Raw genomic sequence first — 13,549 nt, 5'->3', positions numbered from 1 at the left:
TCCTCACTGCCTGTCAGCCATCCACGAGGAAGATGAGGTTTCCCAGGTCAGCAGTAAGTGTGGGGTGAAAGCCAGCTTTACCTAGGTCCCTGTTATTAACTATATTTTCTTATTTTCTCTAATCTTGATGCTCTGGTATCTGGAGCCATACTGACCTGGGAGAAACTGCACCTGCCAGGGCTACTAATTCCTAGAGTTAGCAAACAACACACCTCCCAGAGCACCTTTCATATACAAACCAACCAATCCAGAGCCCATACAACGTCCAAACACCTCCTCTATCTGGCTCTTATACTGCAGGAAGTAATATTCCTCTGCCCTAATCATCCTCAGGGCCAGGTTCCAGACAACTAGAGATAGTGAGACAGCCCCTGTACCCCAGAGCTCGCAGGAATTATTCAAACTAGCCAATCCAAAGCCTGCTTACACTGCCTTGCCCTGCCTTTCCTGCAGAAAACACAATAAAGGCTCTGGCCCTCACACTTCCCTTCCTCCTTCTGCCTCCGGACTGGCCCTCATGCTTCCCCGTGTGGCCCTGCAGGGTACAGCATGCACCACCACCCACCCCTGCCCCACAGAAAATTGAAACAAACAACAGACTATCTTTTCAATGGCAACCATCTCCTGATCTGTTGGCTTCACCAAACATGGAGAAAAACAAAATCCTGGGTACATTTTAAAGCAGTTCCTGCTTTTACTTTGGGTGTTTTTTTTTTTTCCACTCTAAAATCTCTTACTTTCTTGGAAGCTCAGCATTGTATTTAAAAGATTTTTTTAAATAAATTTATTTACTTATTTATATTTTATTTTTGGCTGCATTGGGTCTTCGTTGCTGTGCACGGACTTTCTCTAGTTGCGGCGAGCAGGGGCTACTCTTCGTTGTGGTGCATGGGCTTCTCATTGTGGTGGCTTCTCTTGTTGCAGAGCACAGGCTCTAGGCACGTGGGCTTCAGTAGTTGTGGCACACAGGCTTAGCTGCTCTGCAGCATGTGGGATCTTCCCGGACCAGGGTTCAAACCTGTGTCCCCTGCATTGGCAGGTGGATTCTTAACCACTGAGCCACCTCGGAAGTCCTAAAAGGTGGTTTTAACAGTATGAAGATTCCTCAAAAAACTAAAACTAGAGTTGCCATATGATCCAGCAATCCCACTCCTGGGCATATATCCTGAAAAAACTATAATTCAGAAAGATACAGGGAGGGCTTCCCTGGTGGCACAGTGGTTAAGAATCCGCCTGCCAATGCGGGGGACATGGGTTCAAGCCCCGGTCCGGGAAGATCCCACATGCTGTGGAGCAACTAAGCCCGTGTGCCACAACTACTGAGCCTGTGCACCTAGAGCCCATGCTCCACAACAAGAGAAGCCACCACAATGAGAATCCTGTGCACTACAACGAAGAGTAGCTCCCACTCGCCACAACTAGAGAAAGTCCACGCGCAGCAATGAAGACCCAACGCAGCCAAAAATAAAATAAATAAAATTAATTAATTAAAAAAAAAAGATACAGGGAATTCCCTGGTGGTCCAGTGGTTAGGACTCTGCGCTTCCACTGTAGGGGGTACAGGTTCGATCCCTGGTCAGGGAAATAAGATCCTGCATGCCACACAGCACAGCCAAAAAAATAATAATAACAAGTAAATAAATAAATAAAATATAACCAAAAAAAGATACATGCACCCCTATGTTGATAGCAGCACTACTCATGATAGCCAAGACATGGAAGCAACCTAAATGTCCATCGACAGATGAATGGATAAAGAAGATGTGGTACAGATATACAATGGAATAATACTCAGCCATAAAAAAGAATGAAATAATGCTATTTGCAGCAACAAGGATGGACCTAGAGATTATCATACTAAGTGAAATAAGTCAGAAAGAGAAAGACAAATACCATATGATATCACTTATATGTGGCATCTAAAATGACACAGATGAACTTATTTACAAAACAGACCCATAGACATAGAGAACAGACTTGTGGTTGCCAAGGGGGAGGGGCTTGGGGGAGGGATGGATTGGGAGTTGGGGATTAGCAGATGCAAACTATTATATATAGAATGGATACACAACAAGGTCCTACCTTATAGCACAGGGAACTATATTCAGTATCCTGTGATAAACTATAATGGAAAAGAATATGAAAAAGAATATATATATGTATAACTGAGTCACTTTGATATACAGCAGAAATTAACACAACATTGTAAATCAACTACACTTCAGTAAATTTTTTAAAAATTTTTTTAAAAGATGTTTTTAAAATTTTATCCAGCATTTTTAGCTTTTGGTGAGTGATGCAAGCTTTAATTGTCGGGGTGTGCCCTTCCCCCTTGAGACACAGATTCTGCTGAGCCTGAACTCCGCTGAGTGCTGTCCTCTCCCTTTTCCCTCATGCATATGACTCCACCTGCACAGCTCTTGGAAGATCTTCCAGCCTTCCTGGTGGTTTGCAGTTTTAATGCTCTGATTTCACCATAATTGGAAGCTGGATTTTTTGTTAGTTGTTCTCTTTATTTTGGGGTGATTTTCAGGAAGAGGAAGGGGAAGCGCCCCACTGGTGCCACTTTCCACAAACTGGGAATCATTGAACTTGCTTACTTCATCCAAATTTCTGTTGGGAGATGTATCCTTGTGGATACATGTTACTGTAGTTTGTTCAATTTAACTGTAGTACCTGTTATATGACCGATACACACACACTCTCTCTCTCCTACTTCAGAACACTTTAGGTTATTTCTAAATTTTTTATTATTACAAATAACACTAGAATGAGCTATTCTTATCTGTTTCCTTATACACACATATGAGAATTTCTCTAAGATTATATCTAGAAGTATAATTACTGGTTATTGGTTATGAGAATCTTCCATTTAACTAAATATTGCCTAATTGTTATCTAAAGTTGTTACAGCAATTTATATTCTGTGGCAGGCAGAATAATCCGCCCCCACAAGATGTCTAAGTACCCCTGAACCTATGAATATGTTACTTTACATGGTAAAAGGGACTTTCCAGATGTGATTAAATTAAGGATCACAAGGGACTTCCCTTGTGGCGCAGTGGTTGAGAATCCACCTGCTGATGCAGGGGACATGGGTTTGATCCCTACTCTGGGAAGATCCCACATGCCATGGAGCAACTAAGCCCATGCACCACAACTACTGAGCCTGTGCTCTAGAGCCCGCGAGCCACAACTACTGAGTCCATGTGCCACAACTACTGAAGCCTGCGCGCCTAGAGCCTGTGCTCCGCAGCAAGAGAAGCCACCGCAATGAGAAGCCCGCGCACCGCAACAAAGAGTAGCCCCCGCTCGCGGCAACTAGAGAAAGCCCGTGCACAGCAACGAAGACCCAATGCAGCCAAAAATTAATTAATTAATTAATTAATTTTAAAAAATTAAGGATCACAAGATGAAGGAAGTAGCCTAGATTATCCAGGTGAGTCCAATATAATCACAAATGTTTTTATAAGTGAAAGAGGCAGACAGGAGAGTCAGAGAGAGTGATTTGAAGGTGCTGCTGCCTTTGAAGATGGAGGAAGAGGCCGTGAGCCAAGATACACAGGCCACCTCTAGAAGGTCAAAAAGACAAAGAAATGATAACTCTTCACAAGAGCCTGTGGAAGGAATGCAGCCCTGCCAACACCTTGACTTCAGCCCAGTAAGACCTATTTTGGACTTCTGCCCTTTAGAACTGTAAGATAATAGATTTATGTTCTTTAGGTCACCAAGTTTGTGGTAACTGGTCACAGCAGCAATAGAGAACATCTTCCCACCAGCACCGCTGCCCCAGCCCCTGTCTAATCTTGCCAATCAAAGGGAGGGAAATTGGTTTCTCATGGTTTCAATTATTTGCCTGACAGATTACAATTAAGGTGTAGGGTTTTTTTATATGTTTATTGGCCACTGGAGTTTCTTCTTCAGTCAACTGCCTTGTCATATTTTTTCTCAATTTTTCTTTTCTTTTTGTTTTGTCTGCTTCTTACAGATTTGTGGGAGTTACTTATACATACTGCAGACACTAGCCCTTTACTGATTATGCAGAGAGTAAACACCTGAGCCCAGTCTGTGTCCAGTCCATCATTTAATTTAAAGAGTTTATGGATGCTCAGAAGTTTAGTCTGAAGGTAGTTACATGTATCATTTTGTTCCTAATTTAGGAAAACTTACCCCCACACAAGATCATAAAGATATTTTAATATTTCCTTGCGGTTTTCCTTTTCATAATCAAATATTTGATTTAGCTGGATTTTTTGGTGGATGCTGTAAGTTAGAGTTTCATTTTATTTTTTTTCCACATAGATAATCCATTTTCATGGGACCACTTATAGAACAGTCCCATTTCCCCCCAAAATGATCTGCAGTGCCAACTCTGGTATAAGTTTCTATCTATGTCTGTTTTTTTTTTCTTTTGGCCGTGCCAGGTGGCTCGCGTGATCTTAGTTCCCCGACCAGGAATCGAACCCGGGCCCCCAGCAGTGGAAGCACGGAATCCAAATCACTGGACCACCAGGGAATTTCCATCTGTGTCTGTTTTTTTAATTTCTACCCTGTTCCACTGGCCTAATCATCTATTCCCATGCCAAAACCACACTGTCTTAATTACCATAGCTATAATAATTCTTGTCTTCCTACATTGTTCTTCAAAATTGTCTTGACTATTCTTGGTGCTTCGTTCTTCCATAGAAATTTTTGAATTAGCTTGTTAATTACAGGGTAGCAACCCTTAGCCTTGTGCCTGGCTTATAGTGGACACTATACTGCTTGAATCCCATTCTCCCTTTCTTTCCACCCCTTAACTGTCCACACTTTTTAGGTAAACCATTCCCTTTAGTTTCTAGTTTATCCTTCCTGTATTTCTGGGGCACAAAGGAACAAACGTGTATTTTCTTGGATCTTCTTCCTTCTTACATGGAGAGTAGCACACTGTAGGTATTCTTTTGTACTCTGATTTTTTTCAGTTTATACTGCGTCCTGGAAATCACTTCGTATCAGTTGACAGAGATCTTCTTCATTTTATTTTACAGCTGCATAGTACTCTGTTGTACGGACATAGCATAGTTTATTCAACCCTTCTGCTATGTATGGGCATTTAATAAGATTTGATTTTTAATGGTCTTCCATCTTTAGAAATTTTATTTTATTATTTTCAAAACTGCCCAATTTTTATAGCCTTTTGTTCTCTGTGTGTGAAATCATTTTAAACTGTTTTAAACTGTGAAGTAATTTTAAGCTGTTTTATATTTCTAATATTTGAAAATTATAACATCCAAAGCCCTTAGAGATCTAATTCTCTTTTGTGTTGTGTCTTTCTGACAAATTTTCCTGAGATTGTTTTCTTATATATTTTATAATTTGGGATTGTGAACCCAAATTTGGTTATCTAAATCTAGGGAAGTCTGTGAAGCCTGATTTGGGACTACTTTAAGCCAATCTCTCAACTTTGAGTTTTGTGGACTAAGCAGATAAGAAAAATTCAAGTCTTAAATCAATGTGAGGGCAAAACTCTAATAGTAAATCCTCAGGGAAGACAATTTTTCTATTTCCCTCAGTTGGAACAGAGGCTGAGATAGACCATTTACCTTACAGGCTTCTTTCCCAGCGGGTGGGCTTCCTCTTGCCCACCTTTCACTGAGAGTAGAGCCCTTCCTGGGTGCTGCTTCATGCAAGGGTCTTGGTTGTGTCTCCCACCTTGTATAGGCTATTAGATATTAGAACCTAAGGCTTGGGGTCCAGGTATGGACAAATCCTCTCAAGAGAATCTGACTTCAGGGCTTGTTCAGGGATTCCTGCTGTTTCCTCATTTTGGCCCATTGGGAATTCCCTGTGTTATGAGCTTAGCATTTGTTTAAAAGACTGTTTATCTAGCATTTCTAGATCTATTATATCAAGAATTTATTTCAGACCATCTGGTCTGCAATGTTGCTAGAAGTAGAAGGTCCAGATGATGTCTACTATCTAATGTATGCACTAGGATGCTTACATTATGGTAGAAGAGTGCCACAGAATGTTTCTTTAAATTACATCTTAGTCAGAATGCCTATATTTAAACTAGATAAAAGTACAGCATCTGCTCTGTGCCGGGAGTGAAGGGGTAGCAACCCACTCATTCCCCTCACTCCCTGAGATGCCTTTAAGGAAACTTCAGGGCCCTGTTGAGTGCTGTATGAAAACTGCAGCAATGGGAGGACCGGTACAGAGGTATTTGATGACAGGCCATCACAAAGCTTTACAGAGTTGTGCTCTTCCTGGAATTATACTCCCCATTCTACGAGACTAGAACTACGAATAAGGAATTAGGGGATCTAAGCTCTAAATTCAGGTTCTGCCGTGAGCAAGATGTGTAACCCTGTGAAGTCTCTTAAGTTTGTGCCTAAGATTTCCCATCTGCAAAATGAAAAAGCTGGACTCTGATCCCTTCAGTCTGTAGGTTTTGTGTACATTACCTTTGCCGGAGTTAGAGGCATGCCAGGCCAATGGATGCTCACCTTTACAACATATACTCTGACTAGGAGCTTGATGGGCTGATTCTGTGGGATCCCCCTGGAGATCTGGGGCTCAGAGAAGGACACTGCCTCTGATTCAGGGTAAATGAGGTAGGAGCCCTGGGTGGGACGGGGTTATGGAGCAGAAAAAACACTGGTAAGACAGTCTTCTTCCTGCATCCCCACTTGTGCTCTCTGGTCCCCCATTCCTTCCCCAAACATACCTTGAACTTGCCCACAAGGTTTCCAGACCCTTCTTCCTCTCCATCTCCATCCTGACCCCCTTGCCCTCGATACAGGGGAAACACATTCAGCCAGTCTTCAAAGTGGTTAAACTCTTCTTCCAGGGAGCTGTTGTAAACCTGAAAGGCGAGGGCCTCGGTGACAGCTCAATGTCCAGAATCCGAGCAGAATCCCCTCTTCCAGCACCCAGTTACCTTCAGAGTGGCGATGGCTTTTTTCTGGGACACAGAGCCTTTGACTTCAGCCTCACCCTGGTCTTGGGCTTCCCCATCCACAGAAAGGAGGTTGCCCCCATCTGGGAACAGCAGAAATGCCCCGTTAGAAATACTGGTGTTGGGGGGAGGGAGGGAGACAGAAAGAGGAAAAACAAGAAAGCCAATCTCTTACCTGAATCCCCAGCATCATCCGTGTCATCCTCATCAAAGTTGGTCTGAAATCAAAGCACAGGTCAAAGATTCTTCCCTACCCTTTACCTCCTTCATCTACCTCTTTTCCAGGATAGGGAGTTGGAAAACTTTAGCTCAAGTTCCAGCTGGGTAAGCCACTTGCATTTTCAAAGCCTTAGTTTATCATATAGCCCTGATATGTAACCACCAGGTACATGTGGCTATTGAGCACTTGAAATGCATCTGGTCCAAACTGAGATGTGCTGGAAATATAAACTACACACCAGATTTTAAAGACTAGTATAAAATAAAACTATAAAATATCTCATTATTGAGCTTCCCTGGTGGCACAGTGGTTAAGAATCCACCTGCCAATGCAGGGGACACGGGTTCGATTCCTGGTCTGGGAAGACCCCACGTGCCGCGGAGCAACTAAGCCCGTGTGCCACAACTACTGAGCCTGTGCACCTAGAGCCTGTGCTGCGCGACAAGAGAGGCCACCGCAATGAGAAGCCCTCGTACCGCAACAAAGAGTAGCCCCCGCTCACCGCAACTAGAGAAAGCCCGCGTGCAGCAACGAAGACCCAACACAGCCATAAATAAATAAATAAATAAATAAATCTATTAATTAAAAAAATCTCACTATTAATTGTTTATGATGGTTACTTCTTGAAATGATACTGTAGATATACTAGGTTAAATAAAATATATTATTAAAATCATTTTCATCTGTTTCCTTTTACTTTTTTTTAATGTGGCTACTACAAAAGTTAAAATTACATATGTGGCTCACACGATATTTCTGGACAACACAGCTCTAGATAATGGAGTTAATAATCCCCAGCTTCTCAAATTGTTGTGAAGATGAGAAAAGATGGCTGTAACAAAGAGTTCTGAAAAACTGTAGCGCTCCATGTTTGATGAGATCCTTCTTCTTACCATTTATCCTCCTCTGTCTCCAGCCCCTCAACCCCCAGAACCCTGCTCTGCTCCCACCTGCCCCTGGAGCTCCTGCAGCAGTGCATAGTACTTGGACCACCAGTCGAGCTCTTCAGGATCTGGGATGTCCTCCTCCAGCTCTGGGCCTTGATTCAGGAGGCCTCCCAGAGGGAGCTTCTCCAGAGGAGCCTGAGGGAGCAAGAACTCAGCACCTCTAACCTAGCACCACCCCAAGCCCCACCAGTCCCTTCTCCACCCGTCCCCCATACTCCATCACCTTTAGGAGCCGCCTGGGTATCCCCACTTCAGCCAAGAAGGGATCCCGGGACCTCTGTTCTGAGAGGGGATAAAAGACACCAGGAGAAGGTCAGGTAAGTAGAAGTCAGACTCAAGGCTCCACTGGAGGGTCCCCTGGAGCCATCTCAGCCAGGAACCAGATGGACTTCTGTCTGGTGGCCCCTAAGGGGAAAGCCCCTTACCTTGAGGTGCCTTGGGCACCAGGTCCCCTGTCTCCTCCTCTCCTTCCTCCTCAGGGGGATCCTCCTGACCCCGGAGTGTGAATCTCAGCATATGGGGGACAATGTGGGAACCCACGAGCACTGTGCGGCCAAAGGCCCGGCGCTCAATCACCAGGATGCTGAGGGGGGCTGCAGATAAGGCTGCTCTGGCAAGTCCTGGGGGTAGGGAGAGAGGACCTGTGTCTCTGCAGACTTCGGGGGGAGGAGAGGCAGCAGCAGAGATAGATGAGAAAACAGTGTAGCTAAATATGCATTCAAAGCCCACAGCCTCACTGAGTCATCTCTGGTGAGTCATTGCCTTCTGAACCCATTTCCCAGCTAAAAAGGGGACACAATCCTGGACTGGAAAGACTATTGTATCAAATGACATAACAGTACAAAAGTACTTTGGAGCCTACAAAGCGCCATCAGAAATATGAGGTTGTTGTTGTTATTATCATTATGTAAAGGACCAATGCTCAGTTTGCTAATATAGATTTAGAACCATAAAACTATGTATGCCCTTTAATCCAGAAATTCTATATCTATCAATGGATCCTAAGCGGGAGGCGGGGACAACAGTTATAATACTGTATTGTTGGCTTTATTTTACATGTATGTGACAGTTACAGCACAAAAGGGGGAAGGAATGAATGGAGTTATAATGGAGAAAAGTATTTCTATTTTACTGGAACTAAATTAGTATTAATCTGAAATAGACTGTGAAAAATCAGTATGCATACTGTAATCCCTAGAGCAACTACTAAGTAAATATCAACTAAGGAATTAAAGCAGTATACTAACAAATATCTATGTAATATAAAAGAAGGCAGTAAAGGAAGAACGAAAAATATGAGACTTATAGAAAACAAATAGCAAAGTGGCAAATGTAAATCCAACCATATCAATAATAACATCAAATGTGACTGTATTAAACAGTTCAAAGACAGAGATTGTCAACTGGATTAAAAAAAAAGATGCAACTACATGCTGTTTAAGAGATGCTCTTTCGTGAGATACATATAGGTTGAAAGTAAAAGGATGGGGAAACATATGCCATGCAAATACTAACCATAGAGAACTGGAGTAGCTATATTATCAGACAAATAGTCTTTAAGACAAAAAAGAGAGACAAACTAGAGACAAACAAGGACATTTTATAATGATAAACAGATCGATTCATAGGAAGCTATAACAATTATAAATATATATGCACCTAACAACAAAAACTGAAAATACAAGTGAAAAAAGACAAAAAAATAAAGGGAGAAACAAACAATTCAACAAAAGTTGGAAACTTCAATACCATATTCTCAATAATGGATAGAACAACTAGACATAAAATTCCCAAGGAGGCTTTTTTTAGGAAGGCTTGAATAATACTATCAAACCAACTTGACCTGATTGGTATCTGATATAGAACACTCCACCCAACAACAGAAGCATTCACATTCTTTTCAGGTGCACAGTGGAGAGAGAGGTGTTTTCCTCAACTTGCACTATGAAATGGGAAATGAGAGGAACACCCACTAGAAGTTCAGTGAGCAAAGTGCTTTCAGTTTCATCATCTTAGAGCACAATGAAGTTTTCAAACTGAAAACTGCTGCATGTGAAACAGAGTCATGAAATAGTGTTGGGTTTTTGTTATTGCTGTTGCTGTGCTCCCCCTTGCAGTCGGGAACCACTGTGCTTTGTCCCAGTCACCCCCTTGCCCCGGCACAGCACTCTTCAGTTTACAAAGCCCTTTCACCAAGATCCTTTCTCTCATTGGCTCCTTATAGCACCTTTTCGTCCCTTTTTCAAACAAACAAACAAACAGAAAAACTAAAGCTCAAATCAGACAAGTGATTTGACAAGCTCCTGAGTGACATTGCCAGAATTTGACTCCAAAGCCCATACTAGAGTACAGTAATTACAAATTAAACAAAGAATGTATTTGTCTTCATAGCCCCTGGTGTCTCAGATTCCTTTGGACTCACACTTCATGACTTTTGGCTAATCCACTCAATCAATACAGCCAATAGAGCACCACCAGTTCATGAATTAATCCAGGGATCAGCCAATTATTGCCTGTAAACCAAATCTGGCCTGCTGCCAGTTTTTGTAAATAAAGTTTTATTGGAACTGCCATACTCATTCATTTCCTTGTCGCCTATGGATGTTTACATGCTACGATGGCAGAGTTGAGTAATTGCAACTGAGACTGTATGGCCCACAAAGCCTAAAATATTTACTATTTGGCCCTTTATAGAAAGTTTGGTGACCACTGGGTAATGTAATATAACCAGCCGGGAATTCACCATCCCACTGCCCTCTTTCATTTCTCAGCCCAGCACTTCTGGCCCCCAGCCCATGTCCTCACCACTGTCAGATGCCTGACAAGCTCAGTGAAATTGGGGTTCTCACAGTAACTGGTCAGGACCTCGGACTCCACTCGCCGACCGGCTACCTCCAGCACAACCTGGGGCTGCTCCACCTCAAACAGATGCACATGGCCAAGGCCCCTCAGACCCCAGAACAGTACCTGGGGTTGGGAAGTGGGAGATTCAGGGCCCTGTACCTGATTGAAGGACACCCAGGTGTGGGGAAGGGAGGAGGATGAGAATGCCTGGTGCTACCTCAACATGGAACTCCCTAAGCACCCGGCACACGTGCGGTGGCAGGGATAGGCATCTGGAGAGGGGCTCAACCAGGGCGGTCAGGTCCTGGGGCTCCACATCACTGGGCACTGAGGGCTGCAGGGAGCAAGAGATCAGAGGTCAAAGAGGAATCAGGCCAAAGGAGGGAAAGCCTGGGTTCGGGGAAAAGAAATGGAGGACTGCTGGTGAAATATAAATCCAGAGGAACCTGGCAAGGCTGGATTGATGGGAGGGGGGTGTCTCAGAAAACAGCCATGTGCAGGAAGGAGGATGGGTGTCTGAGGCATGAGGATCACCCCGGGCTTGGGTTCTCTGGGGTTGGAGGCCTGGCAAGGTGAACCTAGGGTAGGTCTACTTCAAGTGTTACCTGGAGTCAGGAGGTCCAGTGAGGTGGCCCCAGGACAGACCTGCAGCCTGCATTCTCTGGGGGTAAGGGAATTGGAGGGGTAACCCTGGGACATGCCCACATCCCTGGAGCTGGATGACCTAAACAAATAGCAGAAGCGATCCACGGTGTGTGCCAGCTAGACCACAGCACTCTGACCTCAAGTTGGCTACTGTAGTCCAGTTCAATGAGTTCAAAGGTGGTGATGAGCTCCCCGGCTGCCCGGGGCCCCTTCCTCAGGGGGAAGAACTGCAACTCAGGACGCTGGTAAGGGTCCTCCATCAGCTTTACCCTTGGGGCGGCCAGCATCCTGCCGGGAACACAGAGGGGCCCTTCGGGGAGCAGGGCAGTGAAGACAAAAGTAGAAGAGGCTCAGGAACCAGGGGAGGGCACATCAAGACAAGAAGAGGGGGTCCTTGGGGGTGGGAACCCAGGTGGAGCCCAGGCCACACTCACAAACTTATTGTGGTCAAAGACATTGACAATCACTAGTGGGGGCTCCTCCTGCAGGTGCTCCCTCCTCCCGTCCACGATTAACTGATCAAACACCACGAGTTCATCCTACAGGGGACTCAGCGTCTGCTCCAGGACCTTGAGGGCCATGCAGGGAAGGAGGCAACAGCAGTTGTCAGAAGAACTCCTCACCCCTAAGACCCTCTGGTTCTACGCCACCCCCCTAAATCAGGGCAGTCTGATCCAATATCCCGTCCTGAAAATCCAAGGCAGGAAGAGAGACTTAGGGCCTTGGAGAAAGCTCAGCCTCCACCCCGCCTTGTCTCCCAGTGCCCCTCCACCAACATCCCAGCCCAGACCTCGCCCGTGTGGTCTGGCACTGGGTAGAGATGAGGACTCGAGCAAAGGGGTCCGAGAGCCCACTGTCACCTGCTGTCAGCACACCTTGGGTCTGGTACAAGTGAGCCCAGAGCTGGAAGTAGCTGAAGTCTGGGGTGGAGAGAAGGAAGGGGCCATATTAGCTCAGGGACCACTGGAGTCCCTGACCCCAGACCCCTCCGATCCGAACCCCCAGCTGAGCATCTAGCCCCACACCTCGGGCAAATGGAGAACTGGGTCCGCCTGCCCCACGCCCCGCACTCACCGTCCCGGTCCAGGCTGAGGGGCAGCCCAGCCGAGGGCTCAGGCAGCAGGTCGGGGGGGGCCCCTGTGGTCACAGCTTCTCACCACTAGGGACCCCTGCTGGTGTCTCTCCCAGGGACACCTCATTTACAAATCTTTTGCCTCCAGATCAGCTGCACTTACAAGGAACTAATTAGTCACACTCCCATTTTCATAACCCTGCTCATCTGTCAGAGCCTAGTCAGCAAAAGGGCCAGTTCAGGCCCAGAGGTGACAATATTTGGGGTTTATCTCACGTCAAAGCTCATCTGGGTAAAGGCACAATCTCCTTTTGGCACTTTGGATAATTAAAAAGAGTTTGGTACACTTTAAAAAATAATAATTTTAAAACAATTTTAAAAGTTAATAATTTTTTTAATTAAAACATTTTTTTAATTGAAAAAAATTAAAATTTAAAAACTTTTTGACCAGAAACTTAATTTAAGAAAATAGTTTGGAGGGAATTCTCTGGCAGTCCAGTGGTTAGGACTCCGCACTTTCACTGCTGAGGGCACGAGTTCAATCCCTGGTCAGGGAACTAAGATCCCGCATGCAGCATGGCGTGGCCAAAAATTATAAACAAATAAATAAATAGTCTGGGGACCCCTGTTGTGCACCACATGGCTCCACCCCAATGTCTGTGCTGCCCTATGAGCCTCAGCCCATTCTAGTCCCAGCACCCTCGCCCCCGGGACCCCTCACTGTGAGCAGCAGACTCTGGATCTTCCCACAGTCCCGGCCCCGTTCCTCCTCCACCACAGAGAACAGCACATCCTGGGCGGGGATCCGGGCCCAGGCCACATGGCACCGCCCACTGAGCATCCAGACCAGCACATCCAGGAGGGATTGCTGGGGCTGCAGG

General features: G+C 45.0%; 1 protein-coding gene across 1 annotated transcript in view; it reads right to left on the bottom strand.

Moving 5' to 3' along the window:
- LOC309613009 (fer-1-like protein 4) overlaps positions 1-13,549 on the bottom strand; it is a 48,818-nt gene that overhangs the window by 9,025 nt on the left and 26,244 nt on the right. The window contains 18 exon segments of the mRNA XM_082359402.1: positions 6,489-6,605; positions 6,710-6,847; positions 6,923-7,023; positions 7,116-7,158; positions 8,111-8,272; positions 8,276-8,309; positions 8,311-8,389; positions 8,533-8,694; positions 8,697-8,727; positions 10,913-11,074; positions 11,169-11,285; positions 11,734-11,891; positions 11,894-11,906; positions 12,031-12,135; positions 12,139-12,165; positions 12,392-12,516; positions 12,671-12,733; positions 13,368-13,542. Coding sequence (XP_082215528.1) covers positions 6,489-6,605; positions 6,710-6,847; positions 6,923-7,023; positions 7,116-7,158; positions 8,111-8,272; positions 8,276-8,309; positions 8,311-8,389; positions 8,533-8,694; positions 8,697-8,727; positions 10,913-11,074; positions 11,169-11,285; positions 11,734-11,891; positions 11,894-11,906; positions 12,031-12,135; positions 12,139-12,165; positions 12,392-12,516; positions 12,671-12,733; positions 13,368-13,542 — 1,812 coding nt within the window.

The sequence above is a fragment of the Balaenoptera borealis genome (genome assembly GCF_965194805.1).
Source record: "Balaenoptera borealis genome assembly, chromosome: 16".
In the NCBI taxonomy this organism is placed as follows: Eukaryota; Metazoa; Chordata; class Mammalia; order Artiodactyla; family Balaenopteridae; genus Balaenoptera; species Balaenoptera borealis.
The sequence above is the reverse complement of the archived record's forward strand: the minus strand, read 5'-3'. Positions and strand labels throughout refer to the sequence as shown.